Source organism: Polyodon spathula, chromosome 14, assembly GCF_017654505.1.
Source record: "Polyodon spathula isolate WHYD16114869_AA chromosome 14, ASM1765450v1, whole genome shotgun sequence".
Taxonomy (NCBI): domain Eukaryota; kingdom Metazoa; phylum Chordata; class Actinopteri; order Acipenseriformes; family Polyodontidae; genus Polyodon; species Polyodon spathula.
The window spans coordinates 10,302,350-10,323,286 of NC_054547.1; the positions used below are offsets into that span (position 1 = coordinate 10,302,350).

The window sequence follows — 20,937 nt, forward strand, 5'->3', positions numbered from 1 at the left end:
CAGTCATACTTGTACTGCCCTGTGTGTGTGGATTATTGTAATGATACCATATTTTCATGGATAAAGAATACCACTGTTATTTATTTATAACAAGAATTTGTAAAACATTATCTTTTGAAGTATCTCGCAATACACACGAATGTGCTGGACAATGCCCTTTCTTGATGAGTACATGATGTCAGAGTGCTCAGGGGGGTTTTTTTGTTTGTTTGTTTTTGTTTTTTTGGGGGTTTTTGGGTTTTTTTTTTAACGCTGCAGTGTTGACAATTATGCAGCATATGAATTCTCACTTACTATTGACTTTTGAACTCTATTTAATTTCATCATGTTTAGAGGAAGTTCTCTTAACCACAAAACAGTTTCCCATGTCTGTTCTTCAATACTGGAAGAGAAAATAAATGTACTATAGGCATGTATAATTGTTATCTATAACAGTATAATTAAAGTGAAGTGTTAAAATAATTAGTCTGATTTGCTAAATAGTTATGAAGAACACTGCGAAGAAGACAGCTGTTCTGCTTGTGTGTCTCCAGCAGATTATTTCTATTTGCCAGTCACAGCAACCTGGTAAAGTACAACTTTACATTTACATTTAAGTGTGTTATCAAAAGGTACATTTGATTTATTTACAAATCAGTTCACTGAGCAAAACAGCAGGCATCCATACATCCATTAGTGCAGGTAATGCAGTACAGTTTAAATCTAATATTGTATGCACAGTGTAGGGCTGATTTGTGGCACAATCATAAATAATTATCTCAGGTTTCCAACACACATACAAAAATAAAATTAAAAACATTATTAAAGAGAAATGATTAAATACGTTTTTGTGTGTTGGTTCTGTTCTTGAGAGATCATGTGTCATTATCTCAGTATATTGTTTCAGCATCTCTGCGATTGATCGCCATTGGAGAGGGGATAGGAATACCAACACCACCCATTTTTCCCAGACATGAGGAAAGCTACTGCTGCTGATCAGGCTGGAGTGGCCCATAACATGGAAATGAACTTTGTCTTGAGTCTTGGAGAACATTTTTATTACCATGGGGGGTAACAGACACAACATTAACATTTACGCTTTAAGGTAAACATACAGTACTGGGGTTGAAAATATTGGTGGCTCAATGACATCTACATAATACTACTTTATAGTCTTACACCAGCAAGTATAATAATTTTCAAACTGTTTTAAAAATTTCTATCATTTGAAGTCCAGTGTGAAATCAATGTCACTGAATTAGTGTGGATTGAATGCCACCAAGTGGCCTGTATGTGTTAAAATTAAAATAAGGAGTTACTAAATAATGATCCAATGGTCTGAAAATATCTCTGTCTATATTTAATGCCTGCATGTTAAAATGAATGTGTTGTCTTTGGAAATATCTTATGACTTTTATCTTTAGGCGACATATGATACCATGTTTGCTGATCCTTCTTGTTAATATACCTTGGTATGCTGTAACAGGAAACCATGACCATATGGGCAATGTAGCTGTTCAAGTAGTTTATTCCAAAATTGAGTGTGTGTCCAGAGATGCATTTGTTTAAACTATTTTAAATAAATATTTAAATTACAGTGTGTATCATTTTATATTGCTTTAGACCAAGATTAGCCATTTGTTTTTACATGGGGAATACAGTGCTGTATTACAAAATAAGCCAATTCATTCTAAATGTTTTTACATCCCCTATTGCGCGCCATTTATATGTTGTATTCCAGGAACTTCTCTGATTTGTACTTTGATTTGATGTTACAATGTTAGTCACTGTTCTAATGGTTGATACAGTTCTGCTTTGTGGAAACACCAATCACGAAGTGCACCCTAAAGGACCTGAAGATGCTGCAGTTGCTGCAAAGCATTTCCAATGAATTAAAAATAAAAACTGGAGAATTCCAGGTAGGCTCTAAAAGCATCATGTAACTTCATGATAGAGACTGTTATGCATGTATTTAAATCTCCTGTGTGTTAATATTGAACAGCTAGACCCTCATCATTTGTACTGGAATGTTTTATTTCATATAAAAAAGTTATTTACTGTTGATAACCTTTAGTATTTACTCCACACTCAAAAATAAATAAATTAAATACCAGTGGCTCAACAAGTTATCCCCTCCTTTGAGTCTTAAGAAAAGAATGCGAGGGGTACAGTGTCTGCTTGTAAGTGTTGTGCCCTGCTCTACAGTGCACCATTTCTCATGTTGAATTCCACAGCAGCAGGAGCACTGGTCAGTCTCATGATCCTGCATTCTACAGGCATCATATTTCACAGCACACACCAGATGTGGAGATAGTGCTTGGTTTTGTTTTGTACAATTTAGTATTTCAAAAGGTTGAACACGTTTATACACATTTAAATATGCAAAACTTTTGGATAAAACATTTACAGTGGATAAACAAAACTAGCAATTTAGGCTGTCTGTTTAATCCTAGGTTCGAGTCCAGGCTATTCCACTGCCACCCATGGGCGGGAGTTCCCAGGTGGTGGTGCATACTGGCCGAGCGGCACCCAGGGGGGTAGGGGGGCTTAGGTTGCAACCAGTGACCCCTATAGACTGGCCGTGCTCCTGCGGGCTTGCCTCTAGGACACACATGAGCGGCGCAGCACCGCTTGCGGGGAGCGAAGCAGGGGGGCACGACGGCAATACCGCGTTATGCCCAGAGCTGCGTTGTCCTCCGACGCTGTAGCTCTGGGTTGGCTGCATGGCGGGCCTGTCAAGAGGCGGTCGGCTGACAGCACACGTTTCGGAGGACAGCAAGTGTCTGCCTTTGCCATTCGCGAGTCAGCACGAGGGTGGTGGCAGTGAGCTGAGTCTAAATACAGTTGGCCATTTCAAATTGGGAGAAAAACAGGGTAAAATCAATTGGCAAGTCCTACTAAATTATTAGAAAGAATGTAAAAAAAAGAGCAATGTCAATATATCTAGTGCCAAAGAGCTTCTTTTTATTGAGTCAGGTCCATTAAAAACAAAGCATATAAGGCCGGGGCTTGTCAATTGATTCTTCTGAGCCAACAAGTACAAGGATATTTTAAAAAGGTCATATTTTATTGGTTTTATATGTCTGAAGTTCTTTTAAGTTGTTTTTGTGTTTGAGGTTGATTTCTAGCTGGTAGCTAAGGTTTAATAAATGTAGCAGCCTTTCCTTTGTGAAAAGAAGGGGTGCAAATAAATAATACGACTCTGCCATAGTAAATGAAAAAAAAAAAAACACATTTCTGTCAAGTGCCTTTAAGGTAAAACATTTTAGAACTTCTGTCATTCCCATAAATATGTCAGTCCCATGAATACACACCAGGGATTCAGTATCTGTTGAGAGACCGAAAATAGTTCAAAATATTTGATGTAGATCGCAAAGGTCATATTTACTAAACTGTGGTCACATAAAATAATTCAAAACACTGTTACAAGGATGTCATCAGTTTGAATTGGGCCTAAACTCAGAAGGCACATTTTCATCCCGGAAAGCATAAGGGCCCCACTTAAGCAATCAGAGTTTGAGGGTGAGCTTTAAAAATTGATTTGCAGGTTGGGAATTTGAGTCCTCACTGAACACAGATTATATTATATATTTAAAAAATATTAATGGATTGGAGCAGCTGATTCCAGAACAAGCAAATGAACCAAATATGAATTGCAGAAGAACTGTCTACAGTGCTATACTGAACTCTTCTGAAGCACTGTTTAAAGATATATTTGTGTGTGCAGTTTATCCAGGAAGACGGCCTTGCTTGTGTTGTCAGAGGAAGTGGGAATTTTGTGGACAGGTCTACAGAGCACAAGAACAGTTTTACAATGTGGACATCAGCACCCTGGGAAGGTTTGCTTATCTGGATCTCACACAGGGAAAATGTTCATCACATACTTCCAGCCACATGGAGAATGTGTGTATGAAACCGTGTTGCCAAAGCACAAGTTATAATGCCCAGTAGATGTGGTCAGGAAAATGATACTTTTGCATGTTAATGCTTGGTCTTTGGGACTGTTGATAGTGCTACAGTTCATATAAACACCATGTTGAATCCAGTTTATATCAACTTCTATTTTCAGGTGACCTAGACAGAGATAAACAGACATTTGTCCGTATTGATATATCATAATTTAAAACAAAAGATACCTCATCTAATATCATAAAGCTTATCATTCTTGTCTTCCTGCATTCAAACTACATGAGTGCGCTTCTCACTTGTTAGGAGTCTTGGCAGTAAAGTAGATTGCTTTCCTTGTGTTGTTTTTGGAAGTCAGCTTCACTATACCTCTGATGCTTCTCATGAAAGCAATCTTTCTGACACTTAGATGAAACTGGCAAATAGTTTTTTTTAGAGATTCTTACCCTAATTCCCATGGTAAAGGTGATATTGTGTCACATTTAAAAAGTTGCTCATTGTCTTAATGTAAATTCAATGAGCTATGCAATATACTGCGACAGTAGTGTCTATTGTTTTATTTTAAATGTGACAAGGAGATCAGGTCACTGTGAATATGCAATACTAAGTCCCCCAGGCTTTTTTGTTTTCCGTATATAATTGTAGATTCTTTGTCAATTTCATGTTGAAGCCAACTCACTGTAAAAACATAATCACATAGACCTTAATATTGCTTAAATGCATTTAAGATTTTAATAAACTATTATTAGGCTTGTGTTTGTTTTTATTTATTTACCTATTTTCTATTGTCTTTGGTATATACTCTATATATTAAACATTTTGGCATGATGAATAAAATGTTGTACAGCTATACAGTTACTGATTCACGATTTTATTAAAATGCAAAAAATAATTGACAGGGCTTTTGCCAACGTTGCAGAAATGATTTCTCAGTCAAAAAATATTTTGCAATTAAAAATAGAAAATAACTCTAACATTAACTGCTAAAACATTTGCATATGAACAGCTCTGCTGTGGGTTATTTGCATTTCCGTCTCCAAGTCTTTTTGTTGTTTGATTTGCTTTATGAGGCGTAAGCTACATGATATTATTATAATATAAAATTGCAGTTGTTTGGGAGATGTTTATCCTGTTGTAGGTTTATTCAAATTCTTCCTTGTCACAGATTTTAGTAACACACTGTCTGCAGTACAGTATAATAAGCAAATTAATGTTAAGGTTTAAGATCAATCATAAATGCTTACTATTTCATGCAAAACTATTGTACAAAGTAAATGCTTTTAAAATCTGTTGAGCTGTTTGAAGTCAGTCACTATTCCAATGATTTTTAACATTGTCTTTGGTCCCCTGTTTCTTGTGCTGAAAATCTTTTTTTTTTTTTATTTTATCTGGGGTATTCAGATTGTTTGGGTATTCAAACACAGGACTGAGAAGCTGCTGCTGCTTCATAGCTCCGATTCACCACCTGTGCTGCAATCTCACCCAGTGGTCCAGCTGCACACAGACCATGTGACATGTACAGCAATGGCACCAGGAGGCTGCAGTTTGCTTATCTAATACCACTTTTCCATCTGCCAATGGGGTTGACTTGAAAGTGATTTGAAACCAGACATCAGCAGCATATTAAGATCAGATTGATTTCAATGGAGACTAGTTAGGACTGCTTGCTGCCAGACCATGCAGTGATTAATGTAACCAGTGTTTCTTCAAAGGATATAAGAGGCAGGTTTCAAATCTCTGAATCGGGGAAAAAAATGTGCAGTCTAAACATGAAGGCTGGCGGTGATTATATTACACTGTCAGGGAAACACCGGTGATACACACTGGTGATCTTTGACTTTTGTTTTAATGTCTGAAGGCAGATTGGATTGTAGATTGCAGATGGAACTGGTTTGATAGTGGAATCAGATGACCTTTAGAAAGGTTTACTATAGAAAAGCATACAAAGCGTAATAAAGCATGGTAATGCATATATAAGTATTATAAAGCACAGAGGTTTGGTAAAACATTAATAACATGTCGAACTGCGGTAATCTATGGTAAGTTTTACAGACTGGTTTCATGGTGTAGGAGGAAACATGGCATAAGTGAAAATCAAAAGATTTACATTACAATAAGTTTGACGAGGGATAATATTAATTAAGTTTATGAGTGGTAATAAAAGGGATTTCAAACCATTTAAGATTTTATTGTGCAAGGATTTCATTGTGCGTATTACAATTAGGACAGATTTACATGGTAAATATGTGATAAAAAATACAACAATTTAGACCACAAAACTTTATTATAAAAATTATAAATATGTTAGAAAAATAACACCAAATATACAGACCAACTATATTACAGGTATAAATATACATCCCACAAACCATATATAAATAATCACATTTATAACAGTGCTCTCAAGTTACAATAGATCAGGTTGTGCAATTCTACAGAATCAATATGAAAGAAGATACAAGAATAAAAATAAATATAAAAACAACCTTTCTATCAGAGATAGTCTTACTTTATCAGAGTTACAGTCTTACTTGTTCCTAGCTAGTTTTAGTACCATAGTGTTGTGTAACATTTAATATAAAAAATAAGCAAAAATGATATCTTTTTCAGTGTTTCACAGAAACATATTTTCTACTCCAATGTTCAACAAAAGGACAAAACCCTCCAATCACTTCCAGTAGTTTAGTACATTTTTTTGTCTCACAGCTTGATTGGACCCTGTATTCTTTTTCCTCTTAAAATCACAATCCAGGAGCAATAATCGACCCTTAAACACCTTTCAAAAGCATTCCGTCAGAGCTGTTCACCTCCTTATTAGCGTTCTTCTTTCGCATGCAGCAGCACACACATGTGATGATGACAACTAATAGAAGAACTGGTGCAAATATGAAACCAGCCAGCACACCAATCCCATATTCTGAAAAGAATTTCAAGCAACACTGTTAGTTTTCTTACCCAGTTCTTAAACATGACATTGATCACAAGAAGCATTTATCATTTTCATCAAGTCCTGACTTACAAGCAAAGGAATAATTCAGAATACTTATACATAGGGATATCCTTAAAAATTGTTGTTTCTTTTATATTGTATACATATATCTACAAAATAATCAGTGTTAATTTCAGTTGCAATCATTGCTAGAATTTTCTACTTTAAAACGCTGAACTTAAAAATGTTTTTAAGTGCAAATCAGCTCCAAACTGAAATTGCTATTATGCACTGTTTTTGCTACTGCAGGATTTCTGCATTACCAGATGATTATAATAAATGACAACAAATACTAAGACCACAGACTTTATTCTCCTGTCAAAGACAATAATCCTCTTTCAGTTCTTTGACCACTATGTATGAGTTAACTCTTAATATATGAATATATTAACATGAACACTACCTTCATAAAAGTGCTTCTTGGAGTGTGAGCAGAGTGTTGCTGATCCCTGGCTTTGCTGGTTATCATCGCTTCGTGATGGAATAACAACATGCACAGTGAAGCAGTAGCTTTCACCTTGATCCACTGGCACATCAATCTCATTGGTCTTTGATTTAGTTTCTTTCTGTTAACAACAAAGGAACAGATGCTGAAACACGTTTAATCCTTTTTAGATTACATTATTTGGTAAAGCACTGGTAAATCTTCTTGTTATTATAAGTTGGAACCTACCTAATTCATTGGTACATAATATACCCTATTCAGTGCCGTTTAGGCACGACACAGACTCAACTGGCACTCTATTAATAAACTTGAAGATGCTTAAGATTTTCATAGAACAATATGATCTGTGACATTAACCACTCTTAACCAGTTATGACAAAGGTAATGCCCACAACTGCACTAGCGCAAATAACTATATTGTAAAGAATATTTTTGTCTGCAAGACAGCTTCCCAGAGTTATAAAGATTATACGTTACCTTGCCCGTGCTGGAAGCCTTTCTGTAATATGTAACATATTCCAAGTCGTTTTTGAAGATTCCCTCTATACTCAGAAATGTATTATCAGGGCCTCTGACGCTGGAGAGGGGGGCCTCTATCAGCAACTTAATATTGTCCTTTGCTTCATTTTCTTTAATCTTAAAAGTAGGTTGCCCAATTTTTGCTAAAAATAAAAATGTGTAATTATTTGTATTGCATTCAAATAACCAAGATAATGTGTTAATATGTTAAATGCAGAAAATCAAAAACAAATGGTGGCATGCAGTGTTAGAATATGTTGAATACGTACTGTCTTTGTAGGGTGTGAACTCCTCTGATCGGGTGTAGGGGTACTCCTCTGTCTTATCGACAGTCTCTATGGGTTCAGAGATAACAAGTGCAGTATATGAGTCTGTCAAATTCGACAGGAAACCGGTTAAATCACATTCCGTTGTCTGAATCTTTATGCAGCGGGGGCTCTTCTGCACATCAGTCATTTTCCTGAAATATGGATGGACAATTGATTAATAACAAATCTGAGAAACTAGAAATTCAGGCAAGCCAATAAAATATACCATATCAGACTGTTTTTATATTGCTCGGATTTTAGAATTAGCGAAAGTTTCAGGTGTATCTAAAAATACACAGTGGAAATTTAACAAAGATTTACACATTACACTTGCAAATACTGTATTTGTACTGCAATTTGACACAGTAACTGCTGGTGGCTTGCAGTTTGATTCTTTACCAGTTGTGGGCAGCAAATACACCTGCTATAATGTTAGAGATCTGAAACAAAATCAGTTGCTATCTAAATAAGAACTATCTTGGTTTGCCTTTTTTTTTTGATAAGAAAATGTTTAAGAAATTCAGTTTACCACCAGAGCTAAATATCTTGGACTTTAAAGCATGCCTAATCAATGGCAATTGATTTAGAAACGATTAAACAAAAAAAAAAAAATCAAAACATTCCCATAAAGGTGATTGCAGCTCCTGTCGTGTCAAAGCCTGTTAATACTTTCCATAATCAAATGGTAATGTTCACAATAGAAAACAAAAAGCACATACCCAAAGAATTCCACAGTGTAGGCGTACCCTGAAGGCTTGGGCTCCCACTCCAGTATGGTCTTGAAATTGATAGATGTCCACCAGACTTTTGTGGCAACAGGTAGCAGCTGTGTATTACCTTAACAATGACATGAGATTTAACAAACCATTAATAATAGAAAACTGCATAAGAATCACATTTTATAGTAACTACTAGGTAATTACAGAAATATAATATATATATATATATATATATATATATATATATATATATATATATATATATATATATATATATATATGATATAGTTTTGTGTTTGTCACAACACAAAACAGTACACTAACATAATTGGTATTGGTTATAGGGTAAAGAGTTTCCATTATATAAAAATAGATTTTTAATATTTTTATAATAAATCTTTTATAAAAGTTTCCCACGGCACAGCAAAGTGCAATAAAGCACTGTGAAATCACGGTAAACAATAGGTAAGCACTGGAAAAGCATGGGAAGCCAGAGTAAAAGCACAGTATATCCATGGAAAACCTCAAAGGTAGTCCTGAAACCGCTTCAAAACATAAAGTATTGAAATCACATAGTTAGTCGTGTATGTACTTAATAGCCTCTAACATAAATAACTATTCTGCATCATGAAAACTCATAGACAAATTCCAGTAATTCCTTTAGTGCTACACGAGTGTGTTTTTAAAATATATACCTGAGGCTTTTCCATTCTGAGAGAATAAAAAGCACAAAACAAAACATCCAAGGTTTAACAAAGTAGCGATTTCCATTTTTTTTTTCTCGTTGTCCAGACGGTTTTAATACAATAATCAGAGTTCCCAGTAGGCGAATATTTTAAATCCAAATGCCTGATAGTAACTGTGAATCCAACCTGGCAGAACCTAGCTGCAACAAATTATGTTCTTGCGTCGGCTCACTGCTTGTTTAACTTCTTTCGAGTCGGCTTTCTTCCCAGTGCGACTGAATTCTGGAGTTTTTATCCTGTGCAGAGAGAGTGAAGCGAGAGGTGAGTCATAGCAGAGCTCACAGCGGTTCAGTTTGTACATCCAAATAAGGAAAATCGGAAGTTACCAAAAGAATCTCACCTGCAAGACCGTCATGAAATAAATTGTTCCAAGAAGTACGTCTAGGTTTCTGTTTAAGGAATACATAGCCTTAACTATCTGTGCTCAATGTCTAATAGATTAAAATGCACAGAACGTGTAAATAATAATAATAATAATAATAATAATAATAATAATAAATAATAATAATAATAATAATGATAATTGTGGACACACACAATATATCTTACCCAAAATGGATTTTACATTCTGGAAGAAATTTTACTAATGATTACATCATTATAATATTGCGTCGTTATTCACCTAAGGTTTTTAACTTTCAATCTATTGAAATTTATATATTATAATTCTTATAATATGTATACAGATATTGCAAGATCTTGTTTCGTTTGAAACGACATCGTTGCAAAACTATATATATTATATATATATATATCTATATATATCTATAATATAATTATATATATATGTGTGTGTGTGTGTGTGTGTGTGTGTGTGTGTGTGTGTGTAGACAAACGTTTGATAAATCCACTACACCGACCCATATAAGTCATTGGTTGGTGGTTTAAAGGAAGTTAACTAGATCTAATTTTTACTTTAGGCAGCAGTTATTAATTCTTAATTCCAGCAAAACAAATCCAACACAGTGATTCTAATTGCAAGGGTTGTGAGCTCCTTGTGCAGGCTCTCAACAAGATTTGAGGTGGTCACATAAGTTCTATAATCAGTTATCTTTTGTTTATTACTTTATATGTATTTTCTACAAGAAAATGTGATTGTATTGTTAAACATAGTTAAGTTATTAAACATGTAGGTTGAAATAAACAGCACAATATTGCTGTTATAAACTCTAAAAAGAAAGAGTTCTATATAGAACCTTTTAAGATTCTTTGGAGCGCTTCATATATGAAACCCAAGAAGGATCTATATAAAACCATTTTAGAGGTTTCTTTTGAAAGAACCCCATATGGTTCCTTAGAGTGAAACCAAAGGGTTCTAAATAGAACCATCAAGGGTTCATTATAGAACCCCTATCAAGGACAGGATTAATGGCACCTTTTTATTTATTATTTCTACTTTTTACAGGATTTTTGTTTTGTTTTGTTTGCAGCCCTATTGGTCTTAATCGAGATATCTGTGTATTGTTTTTATTGTTGTTGTATTTCAAACCTGTTTACCTTTTACACTTCCTGACTTTATAAATATAATATAATATATATATGACTTTATATATGTATACATAATATATATATATATTTATATAATATATGTTTATATATATTAATCTATATATATTATATATAATATTTATATATATATTATATATATATATCATATATATAGTATATGAATGATAGTTATAATTCAGCGCTAAGAAAGGAAGGTAAGTTAATATTTTTCGAATACATTGCACATGTTTATAAGCGTCATAAAAAGCACAAGATGAATTGAAATTATTTTTATTCATTAAATCAGTTAATGTTATATAATAATACTGTATGTATTAATCAATTTTTCAGCTCCCCCTGCCTCCTAATTTGTTTGTCCAGCTCTCTTTGTTCTGTCCTTTTCCTGCTCTCTGTCTCTCTGTGCATCTCTCTCTGTCCAGCTCTCTCTATGTCCCTGACTAGCTCTCACTGTCTCTCTGTCCAGCTCTCTCTGTGTCCCTGTCTAGCTTGCTCTGTCTCTCTGCCCAGCTCTCTCTATGTCCCTGTCTAGCTCTCTCTGTCTCTCTGCCTAGCTCTCTCTCTATGTCCCTGTCCAGCTCTCTCTGTCTCTCTGTGCAGCTCACTTTGTCCCTGTCCAGTTCTCTCTGTGTCCCTGTCTAGCTCTTTCTGTCTCTGTGTCTAAAATAACATACGGTAGTAACAAATTACACACAATAAATAAATAAATAAATCAAGTCCTGTCCTAGAATCCATAATCCTTATAGCCTGGGAACATTTCATGAATATTAATCCACTGAGGAAACACATGGATTTGTAACAAATGAGAACTTTGTGGAAAACAAATCCCCACACTCTTGAACCTTATGGGTTAGTAGAAACATAACTATGATGTCCTCCCAATAGCTAATTATTCATTTAACAATTTACCGGCAGTATCTTCTCAAGCAGCGCATCATTGCTGTAGGGTGTACATAGTGTGAAGAATTGTTTTGGAGTTGTCAGCACATTGTGTGCTTTGCAACTGTATGCCTCTGTACTCTATGGGGACGGGATGTTGTTCCCACTGTATAGACACGACGACGTCAGTGAATGTCGTTGCTGAAGCACAACACTCCTACTGAAGTAGGACACAGTTTCAGTATTGGAAAATTGGAATGACAGTGTGTGACAGGATAACTGCAGAGGGAAGATTCAGAGTCAGGAAAATGCAGTGAAATAAAAAAATATTGAATTAACCAAAAACACAGAAATAAAAAAAGGCATGAGGGCCAAACAAAAGGTACAAACACAAAAGTTTCAAACAAAACACTGGAACAAAAATAAATCAAATTAAACAAGTACTTATATCTCTGTATCCACATTTTTTTTTCAGGCAACACTCACTGTCTCTCCAAACCAAAACAACCACCCAGACATAGATTCCACCTGGCTTTATTTGTTTGTGGCTGGAGCCCTATTAATCAATAATTAACAATTAGCCCATCAAGTCTCCAGCCACATTCTCACATGTATTGGCAGGGAGGAATTTAACCCCCTCCCTGCCGATCCAAAATAAAACAAGAAACATAATGACAATCATAATGAAAACAGTAAAAATGATAATATCAACACAAATTTTAGGAGTCGGGCTGGCAGCCCATCACACAGTGTTATACCTTTTCATTTTATTTCCCCAATAAGGAACGAAAAATTACCTTTCTTGTGGCACAAAATGCATGGAACACAATAACAGTATATTTTTATGTTAATATGACATGTTTTATGTATAAATGTGATATGCTGTGTGAATGAACATATACAACCAATATTACCAAATTGAGAGCACTCATCACACATATGAATTTCTGAACTGATTATACACCATATTTCATATATACATAATGTAACTATCCGTTCCTCTCATGTTTGTCTGGTTGGCTAAATTCAAGGGTGATGCAGGTTTAAGGATAGATGGAGGGTTGCCCATGTGCTTCTATGAATGTTTTTACAGCTGTATAAAAACAGTTATGGTTCTAGTACTTCAAAATGTTTGAAATATTTGTGATTAGCGTAATCAGTGCAATTGCAGTAAGTCAACGTCAGTAGGACACTGTGGCGTTTGGAATGAGTACATGTGAAATTGATTTCAAAATGTCCTTCAGGCTGTCCCGAGAGGACATTTATTATTTTATTGTATTATAAACTGAATGAAGGTCACACACTACGTCAATAATAAATACTTATTTCTGTCTTAACAGAAAGGTCTCCTCTGAGAAATACCAGCAGATAACATAATATTGTTCCCAAGCTGATGTTCTTGTCAATGCCCATGTCAGAGTACTAGCTGAAAAGGCTGTAAACTATCAGTGCTGTCTCATCAGCTCAAGATAAACCGAAGAAAAAAAAACAACAAACAATGGTCTCCATTTTCTCTGAGGAAGGGGAGAATTTAATTGAGGTACATTTAAGTACCTTTAACTTTGAAGAAATTACTCAACACCTTTTAAAATTATAGCAAAGTCTATTAAAATAAAACATGGTGAGCCAGGGTTAAACAAGTAAATGTATTAATTTCATGGGAAACATGATAAGTTGCAATGTTAATTACAAATTTACCATGATATACTTTTGTAAGGGTGAAAAAAATATGATTGTCCAAAACTGCACATGTATGGCTGGAATAAATATTTATTTCATCTGCCTCATAATTTCCACTAATCAACTGATTTGTAATTACTTAGCAGTAACTGTTTGAAAGGTATGAAATGTATAAATATTCACTGTGTTAATTGTTTGTGGGATATGGAATTTTTATTTCTTTTTTTACTGATAACGTTTTATTAATATTAACAGATGATTCAATTTTGTACTCTACCCTCATAGTTTGTGGTGAACCTCTAGACAGGGTCATTCTGAAACTATAGCAACGTGCGATCACATGTCTTTCTCTTTTTGTGGTGTGATACTCACATCTTTAATGCATATTGTTTCCTATCTGGAATCCTCTGAATAGATAGAAATGCCATTCTGCTTCAGTCACTGGCAGGGATCAGTCTGAAGTCTGAGTAAGTGTTTTAGCTAAAGAGTTTATGCTAATGCGTTCCACTGCATTCAAGAACCGCTCACAGATGGAGGTAAAGGGTGACTAATACAAACTCCATTGAAAGCTGGGCTGAGGAAGAAAGCAAGACAGAACAATTTCGTTTTTGAGTGGGCGGGTAACTGGCATTTGTATTTGACAGGCTTTACAGCAATTAATGGCAGTCTAAAATAGAACTATTACAATTTGTAAGCATATACCCCCCACATCCATAATGTATTTTACCTATATCCTATAAGCATTATGAATATTCCAAGGGGCTTAGTGTAGCTGGCTGTGTTACCCAGGAACATAGTAACTGTGTTAAAAGCTTACAGTAATAAATTGATTTCTTAGCCAAAGACTCGTCTTTAAAAAATAGCTTATGGCATCTTTTCAGGTGGAGGCTGTTATGGATATGCATGGTAAATTAGCTAAACCCTTTTTGGCAAATAATTAGTCCTGTAAATGTGGGTAGACAAATAAGCAAAAAAAAAAAAAAGGCAAAATAATTTTACCATAAATACAAGGTAACATAAAATCCCTTTTATATATGGTCAGGACAGAACACTTATTTGTTAACTTTATTAATTTGTCATTCTTTGTTTATAATTAAAACTTATTAAATTAAAGCCACCCCAGTAATGCCAGCCGCATTCCATTAGGCCTATTTAAAGCTATATTGAGCTATTTTTCTCAGTACATTTTTTCACTTATGGACATGTACTTAAAATAACAGCGCAGCATTGTGAAAGAGAGGAAACCTTTAATGCTCCTAAAAAGTAAATACATTAACCCGCACACAACTCTATAAGAAAACTCTCAAACAGATTGAAAAAATTATACATTGCCTCCTCTTACGTTCCGCGGGTCTACATTTTATCCAGTACTGAAAGCACTAAAGGATACCGGACTTACATGAAGGAGTGGCTGCACTATAATTTTGTAACTCCAGGCAGTGAAAACAGTTGTCAAAGTACAGTCATTTGTTAAATCTTCAGACTAATTTTGGTGCAATAAATCAGTATAGACTTTGAATTCGCAGAATGAACAAAACAAATGCAATTGTCCAATACAAAAGGAAAAGGAAAAGCTATAAGGAAAATACTGTAGAGAATCATATGGTTATTCATCAGAATAGTTTATTCATACCAATCTGTGGCCTGTTTTTGCTATACATATCTATTTACAGGTACAGTACAGTTGCTTTCTTCTTCAGCCTATATATAGTAGAAGATTGCTGAGAGCCAGAGTCCTTGTGTATTCTCAGAGAGGCCTTTCATTCCCAGACAGTCCCAGCTGACTGCTGCAAAATGTTTCTGTAGTTTAGAAATGTTAGGGTAATAAGGGTCTCACCTCAAGCCAAAAATTATCTTGTATTATCTAAGAACCTGGTCCTAGTTGAGCAACTAACTAGGATCCCTATTATGACCAATACACATTACAAGGGCAATTATGCAGTTAAAAGATTAGAATAAGGTTAGAGATTGAGGTCAGGGAAGGTTGAGGGTTAGGGCTGGGGTCAAGCCTGGTATGAACCAAGAAAGTTACTCTTTTTTCCGTTTTTGCAAAAAACTGAATATATATATATATATATATATATATATATATATATATATATATATATATATATATATATATATATATATATTTTTATAACTTAATAAAAATATTATTCTTTTTGTTATTACACACAAAAAAACGTTTTTGCAATTTCTGATAAGAATGTTCTTTTGACAACTGTTTTTTTTGTGAAGTTAAAAAAATTCAAGTTTTTGTACAAAATGTTTTGGATATATATTATATATATATATTATTATATATATATATATATATACACATACCCATATATATATTATATATATTACATTGCACACACTTTCAACAAACACATAATAATATGCTTCCATATGATTATCAATGGTCTTTAAACTAAAGTGCAAACCGAATATCACTGCCTCCACTCCCCCCTGCAAAAAATGGCACATGCCTCTTAATGTGCCTGTTATTCTACTTGAGAACACAGTTAAGCTGTCTAGGAATGTTCTTGGTTTGTAATATGTATTGCAGTCTTCACTTTCAACTTGTTTTCACTGTGATTTTAACAGGAAATGTATTGTGATTGAAAGACAGTTTTCTTAAAAGCCTTGCTACTCCCGGGACTAGATGTTAAAGAAACTTTATTTACATCCAGTTTTGCCTTCTGAAGAAGACAGCTATTAAGCATATATTATATACATATTCAGTTCAAAAGATTAAATACCACATAACAGCTCCCTGTAAGGCACATTTCAGTAGAAGGTCAACTTAAAATTAGGGTAAAGGTTAAAAGCTCTACACACTGTAAAGTGAGAAGTAGTGGATGGTATGTAAAGAGAAATGTGTAAGAATCGTACCTATGTAATTATTTACCCGCCAACTGCATATGTGTCGGGACCTGTCGGTTGTATCACTATTGTAAATGATATGTCTGCCATTCAATTTCTTTGAGATTCCCAATCATGTTATTCTGTGATAAATGAATATGGTACAATCTGGATAAACATTCTTGTTAAATAGTTCATTGACCCACAGCATCTGGTCACCGAACCAAATGACTGATTCAGTTGAAGTTAAACAGAACAGAAGTGCCACTTTATTGTTTTATATGCATATATAAACAGGACACTCAAACAAGAAATAACCAAAACTGTTGTCAAATAATATCTATAACTGCAGGGCGAATATAATAATAATCTTTATATAGGCCTTTCATAGTGGACCTCCATCACAAAGCGCTTTTACAAGATACGAGACTAGGGTGTGTAAACTATACAGCAGTTGCAGAGTCACTCACAACAACGTCTCACCCAAAAGACAGATCACAAGGAGTTTCAATGACTTGCTCAGGGTCATACAATAAGTCAATGGCTGAGCTGGGATTTGAACCTCCTGGTTACAAGCCCCTTTCTTTAACCACTGGAGCACACAGCCTCATTAGCATACTTGGAGTCTCCTTCAGCTTTGTCTCAGAGGTTATTTACTTGAAAGACTCAACTGCATGTACATGTGATGTGTCCTGTAGTTATCACTTATTGAAAAGTCATTTTATGAACTTTTTTTTTTAACTGCATTGGCAAGTAATGTTTGAAAAATGTTCCCCATTGTTTTCCTATTTGTATTAAAGAACATCAACCAGCTCTATCACCCTCAGTTCTAGGAAACAGGTATTTCCTGATTTGCATGGATGTGGTGTATCATGCTCCCCAAAACAGACAAAAAAAAAACAGTAGTTACACATTTCTATAAGTCTGGACCACAGCTTTGTGAGCATACCGCAAAAAGACCTTTGACAATGTGACAGTTATTTCACATGTCTGACCACCCAACCTCAGAAAATGTCTCCAATGAAGCAATCTTACACATTGGACCCTATTTAGCAATGGGAAGGGATATTTGTCATAAAGGATTGAAGCGTTTTAATGGTACACAATCAGTAAAAAACTGCTTAGTTGCAGATATGGTACGTTCTTCTTGTTCTTAGCAAGTTCGTACTACTTTTCTACTATTCAAAGTGTTTTACTCCTTTCAGAAGAACTGCCTTTGCCCTTGATTCTAAATAGGGCCCATTATCAAAAATAAAGAAGGAAATGACTGTTTTAACTATATGTTGGCTTCAGTCCAGCAACATGGACATGTCATTGAATGATCCAGATTTTGTAAGTTGGTAACAATTAAATTTAACAAGATACCTGCAATAAAAACATTTGGGTCTCTTTTGAGTTCCCAATAAGAAAAACATAGTCTGACATTTGTAATATACAGGAGATCCTCATTTTCTATCAGTGTGGCTTTGCTGGGATTGTTTTCGAGTATTTGCAGTAACAGAATTGTTGTCATAGACGATGGCTCTGCTTCCTGAAAGTCTGTGAATAGAAGTAAAAGTTTTGATCAAAGACAGCACAGCTTGTCATATTGAAGAATACAAGAGAATATAATGATAGAAATCCCCCAGAATAATCCTGTATCGCGCAAGAACGATGCACAATTTTCAGAATGGTATGCACTGAGAAATGACTTCCTTCCCATTTTTTCATTTTTTTTTATCAATTATTGTAAATGACGAGACAGGGCCTGATTCATGCAACTTTGAAATACACCGTTGTGTTACTTAACAAATATTGTATGTTTTTTTTTTTTTTTTTTTTTTTTATTAGAAACACAAACAAAAATAACAGGCAAAATTCCCATTAAAATTAAAGCACTATTACCAACAAGTGAACACATTTTGAAATAATGCACAATGAACATGCATTGAAACCATGTGAATGCCATTAACTTCATTCATGTCACAGTCTCATTCATATTGCCAAATCTGCTATAAATCTTATGATAAATCTGGGCAGGTCAAAATGATCATACGATGTAATATTTTTTAAATAGAAAGCAATGACATTTGAAATAACATTTATCATATGTGTGAGAACTCAATGACGACAGCATCGTTGCAGAGAATTTCTTTTAAATAAAATGAATAACTAGGTTTTATTATTTCTATTCACAATTTATAACACAATTCTAAAATAATGTTTTGACACATTTGTATTTCTTCAATAGTAAACATTTTAATATGTTTTTAAAGATGTATTAACAGTTTATTGCAGGACACTTTTGCTTATGGTGTTTCTATTTTGTATTTCACAGTATTTTTATATAAAACTTGTTGGTGCCTCAGATTTAATTATTTGGAGTCAATGACAGTTTTCAGAGGTATCAAATCAATCAGTGAGGTATCAAATCAAGAATGATTAAATACTAGGTAATGTTTCTGCCTAAAATATATATTTGATCAGGTTGTTATTTGTTTTGCATTTAAAAAAAAAAAAAACATTTAGTTGCCCTTGATTAGTTTGTGCTGCTTCCAAAAATCTCTTTTGATAAATTATTTTCTCAGACTGAATCTTAGGCAGAGTGATCACCATACCCCCTTGCTGTAAACAAGTGCTACAGAACAGTGAATAATACAGTATATATGAGGTTTATATAGTCCTGTAGTGGTATAGATCGACTGCATTGAAGTACCTTTTATTACATTGAAAATGGTGACTGGACCCATTAGCTATGAATCTGGTTTCTAATTTCTTTGTTGACAGCCTTCCAAGTGCCTTTCAGAGCGTTGGAGATAAAGACAAAAGGGAATAGAACCGTATGAATTACAGACTAGAGCTCTGCATGGTCTCTGCTTCGATACAGTGGAATTCATTCAGCACATTAATATGCCTGGCTTGGTTCTGTAACAGTTTGTGTAAGCAATGTTTGGAGGTTATACATGAGCTAATAAATCACAGCATCCATAAAAGACTACAATGCAACAATATCACAGTTTACAAATGTTACTGCAACGTTTCACTATAGACATAGCTGAAAACAGTTTAACTGTAACAGCAATACAAGCAGATTTTTTTTATATAAATGTTTGTTTTATATTTTGGTTCAGATTACAACAATTGGATGAGGTTCAAGTTTTGACTTCCTCAGAAACTAAAGCATAAGTTATTACATTTTTCAGTATTGCTGCACAAAACTTGAGGTATTCAGTTTCCCATTTTGCTCTTTTCAAGCTGTGGTCAAATGAGCCTATTTGTACAGGTCTCATCAGTGGTAGGAGTGACAGTGGGGTATGCATTTGTATATCTGAATAAAAGAGAAGGCTTTAACTTCCAGCAGCTGAAAGCTGGTGTCATCCCATTAATAAAAAAAACAACTATGGAGAAAATATGTACACCTATTCACAGAGCTTTACCCAAAATGCTGACTGTAAAAAACTGCACAGATATTGTAAGGGAGGGGGAAAAAGCCATCTATTGTTTCAAATAGCAATGATCTAACAGGTCATCCCATAACATCCATTCATTATCATTAACTGCTTAATCCTTTACAGGGTTGGGGTGAGCTGGAGCCTAACCTTGCAGACACAGGGCACAAGGTGGGACTGGACTGGATGCCAGCCCATTGCAGGACACTAGAGTGACCAATCAACCTGAACAGCATGTCTTTGGACTAAGGGAGTAATCCGGAGTACCTGGAGAAAACCCATGCAAACACTGGGAGAACATGCAAATTCCACACAGACAGACCACTTGGCTGGAATCAAACCCAGGGCCCTGGTGCTGTGAGGCAGCAGCGCTAACCACCATGCCACCGTGCTGTCCCATCCCATGACAATGAACTGGAAATCAAACCACTTAGTGTGACAATAACTGCTGAGCCACCAGCTGGTTATGTATAATTTATCACAGAAATAGATATGTACAAAAACTAGACAACTGTGTACTGTTTCTTAATTGAATTGGAAATATTGCTCAACATATTCCATCTGGCACATGCATTTGAGCATTAGTTTAATGTTTCTATTTTATAAGACTCTCATAATAAGCTCTTAACAATTATGAATCCTGACTGTTCAGCTGTAAAGAATAGTTTTAAAGATGCATTCTTTCATCCATCATTGCTCTGAATCTTTGTAAATTTCTTTTTCATGCCTAATTAAGAGTTAGTTATGCTATGCTATGATGTCTGGACTATGACTGACAGCGAATGAATAACACTGTAATACTCTATTGGCAAGAGCTTAAGCCTTCGAAGATCCCAGACTTGAACCATTGCTCAGGCACTGACTCAATAAGGGACCTGAACAAGTCACTTGTGCCTCACTTCCAGCCCATGCATGAGGTTAAAGTCCGATCTATTGTTAGTTTTGTAATGATGAATACGTTTTATAAATGCCAGTCTTATTAATTG

At 34.8% G+C, this 20,937-nt stretch overlaps 1 protein-coding gene across 1 annotated transcript; it reads right to left on the reverse strand.

Moving 5' to 3' along the window:
* Nucleotides 1–6,057: 6,057 nt before the first annotated feature.
* On the reverse strand, nt 6,058–9,834 carry LOC121326376 (tissue factor-like). Its single transcript, XM_041269632.1, has 6 exons — nt 9,561–9,834; nt 8,866–8,983; nt 8,108–8,298; nt 7,797–7,981; nt 7,278–7,440; nt 6,058–6,802 (listed from the first exon to the last, which is right to left on the reverse strand). Exons 1-6 carry the CDS (start codon nt 9,634–9,636, stop codon nt 6,654–6,656), a joined length of 882 nt encoding a protein of 293 aa, XP_041125566.1. The 5' UTR covers nt 9,637–9,834; the 3' UTR covers nt 6,058–6,653.
* Between the last annotated feature and the right edge of the window lie 11,103 nt (nt 9,835–20,937).

What these genes read in the sequence shown, in the direction of transcription:
- LOC121326376 (XM_041269632.1), bottom strand. Translation starts at nt 9,636, where the DNA reads ATGGAAATCGCTACTTTGTTAAACCTTGGATGTTTTGTTTTGTGCTTT. An exon ending in TACACTGTGGAATTCTTTGG is followed by an intron (nt 8,299 to 8,865) that starts GTATGTGCTTTT and finishes TCCATATTTCAG; the next exon opens with GAAAATGACTGATGTGCAGA. An exon ending in GTTCACACCCTACAAAGACA is followed by an intron (nt 7,982 to 8,107) that starts GTACGTATTCAA and finishes TTTTATTTTTAG; the next exon opens with CAAAAATTGGGCAACCTACT.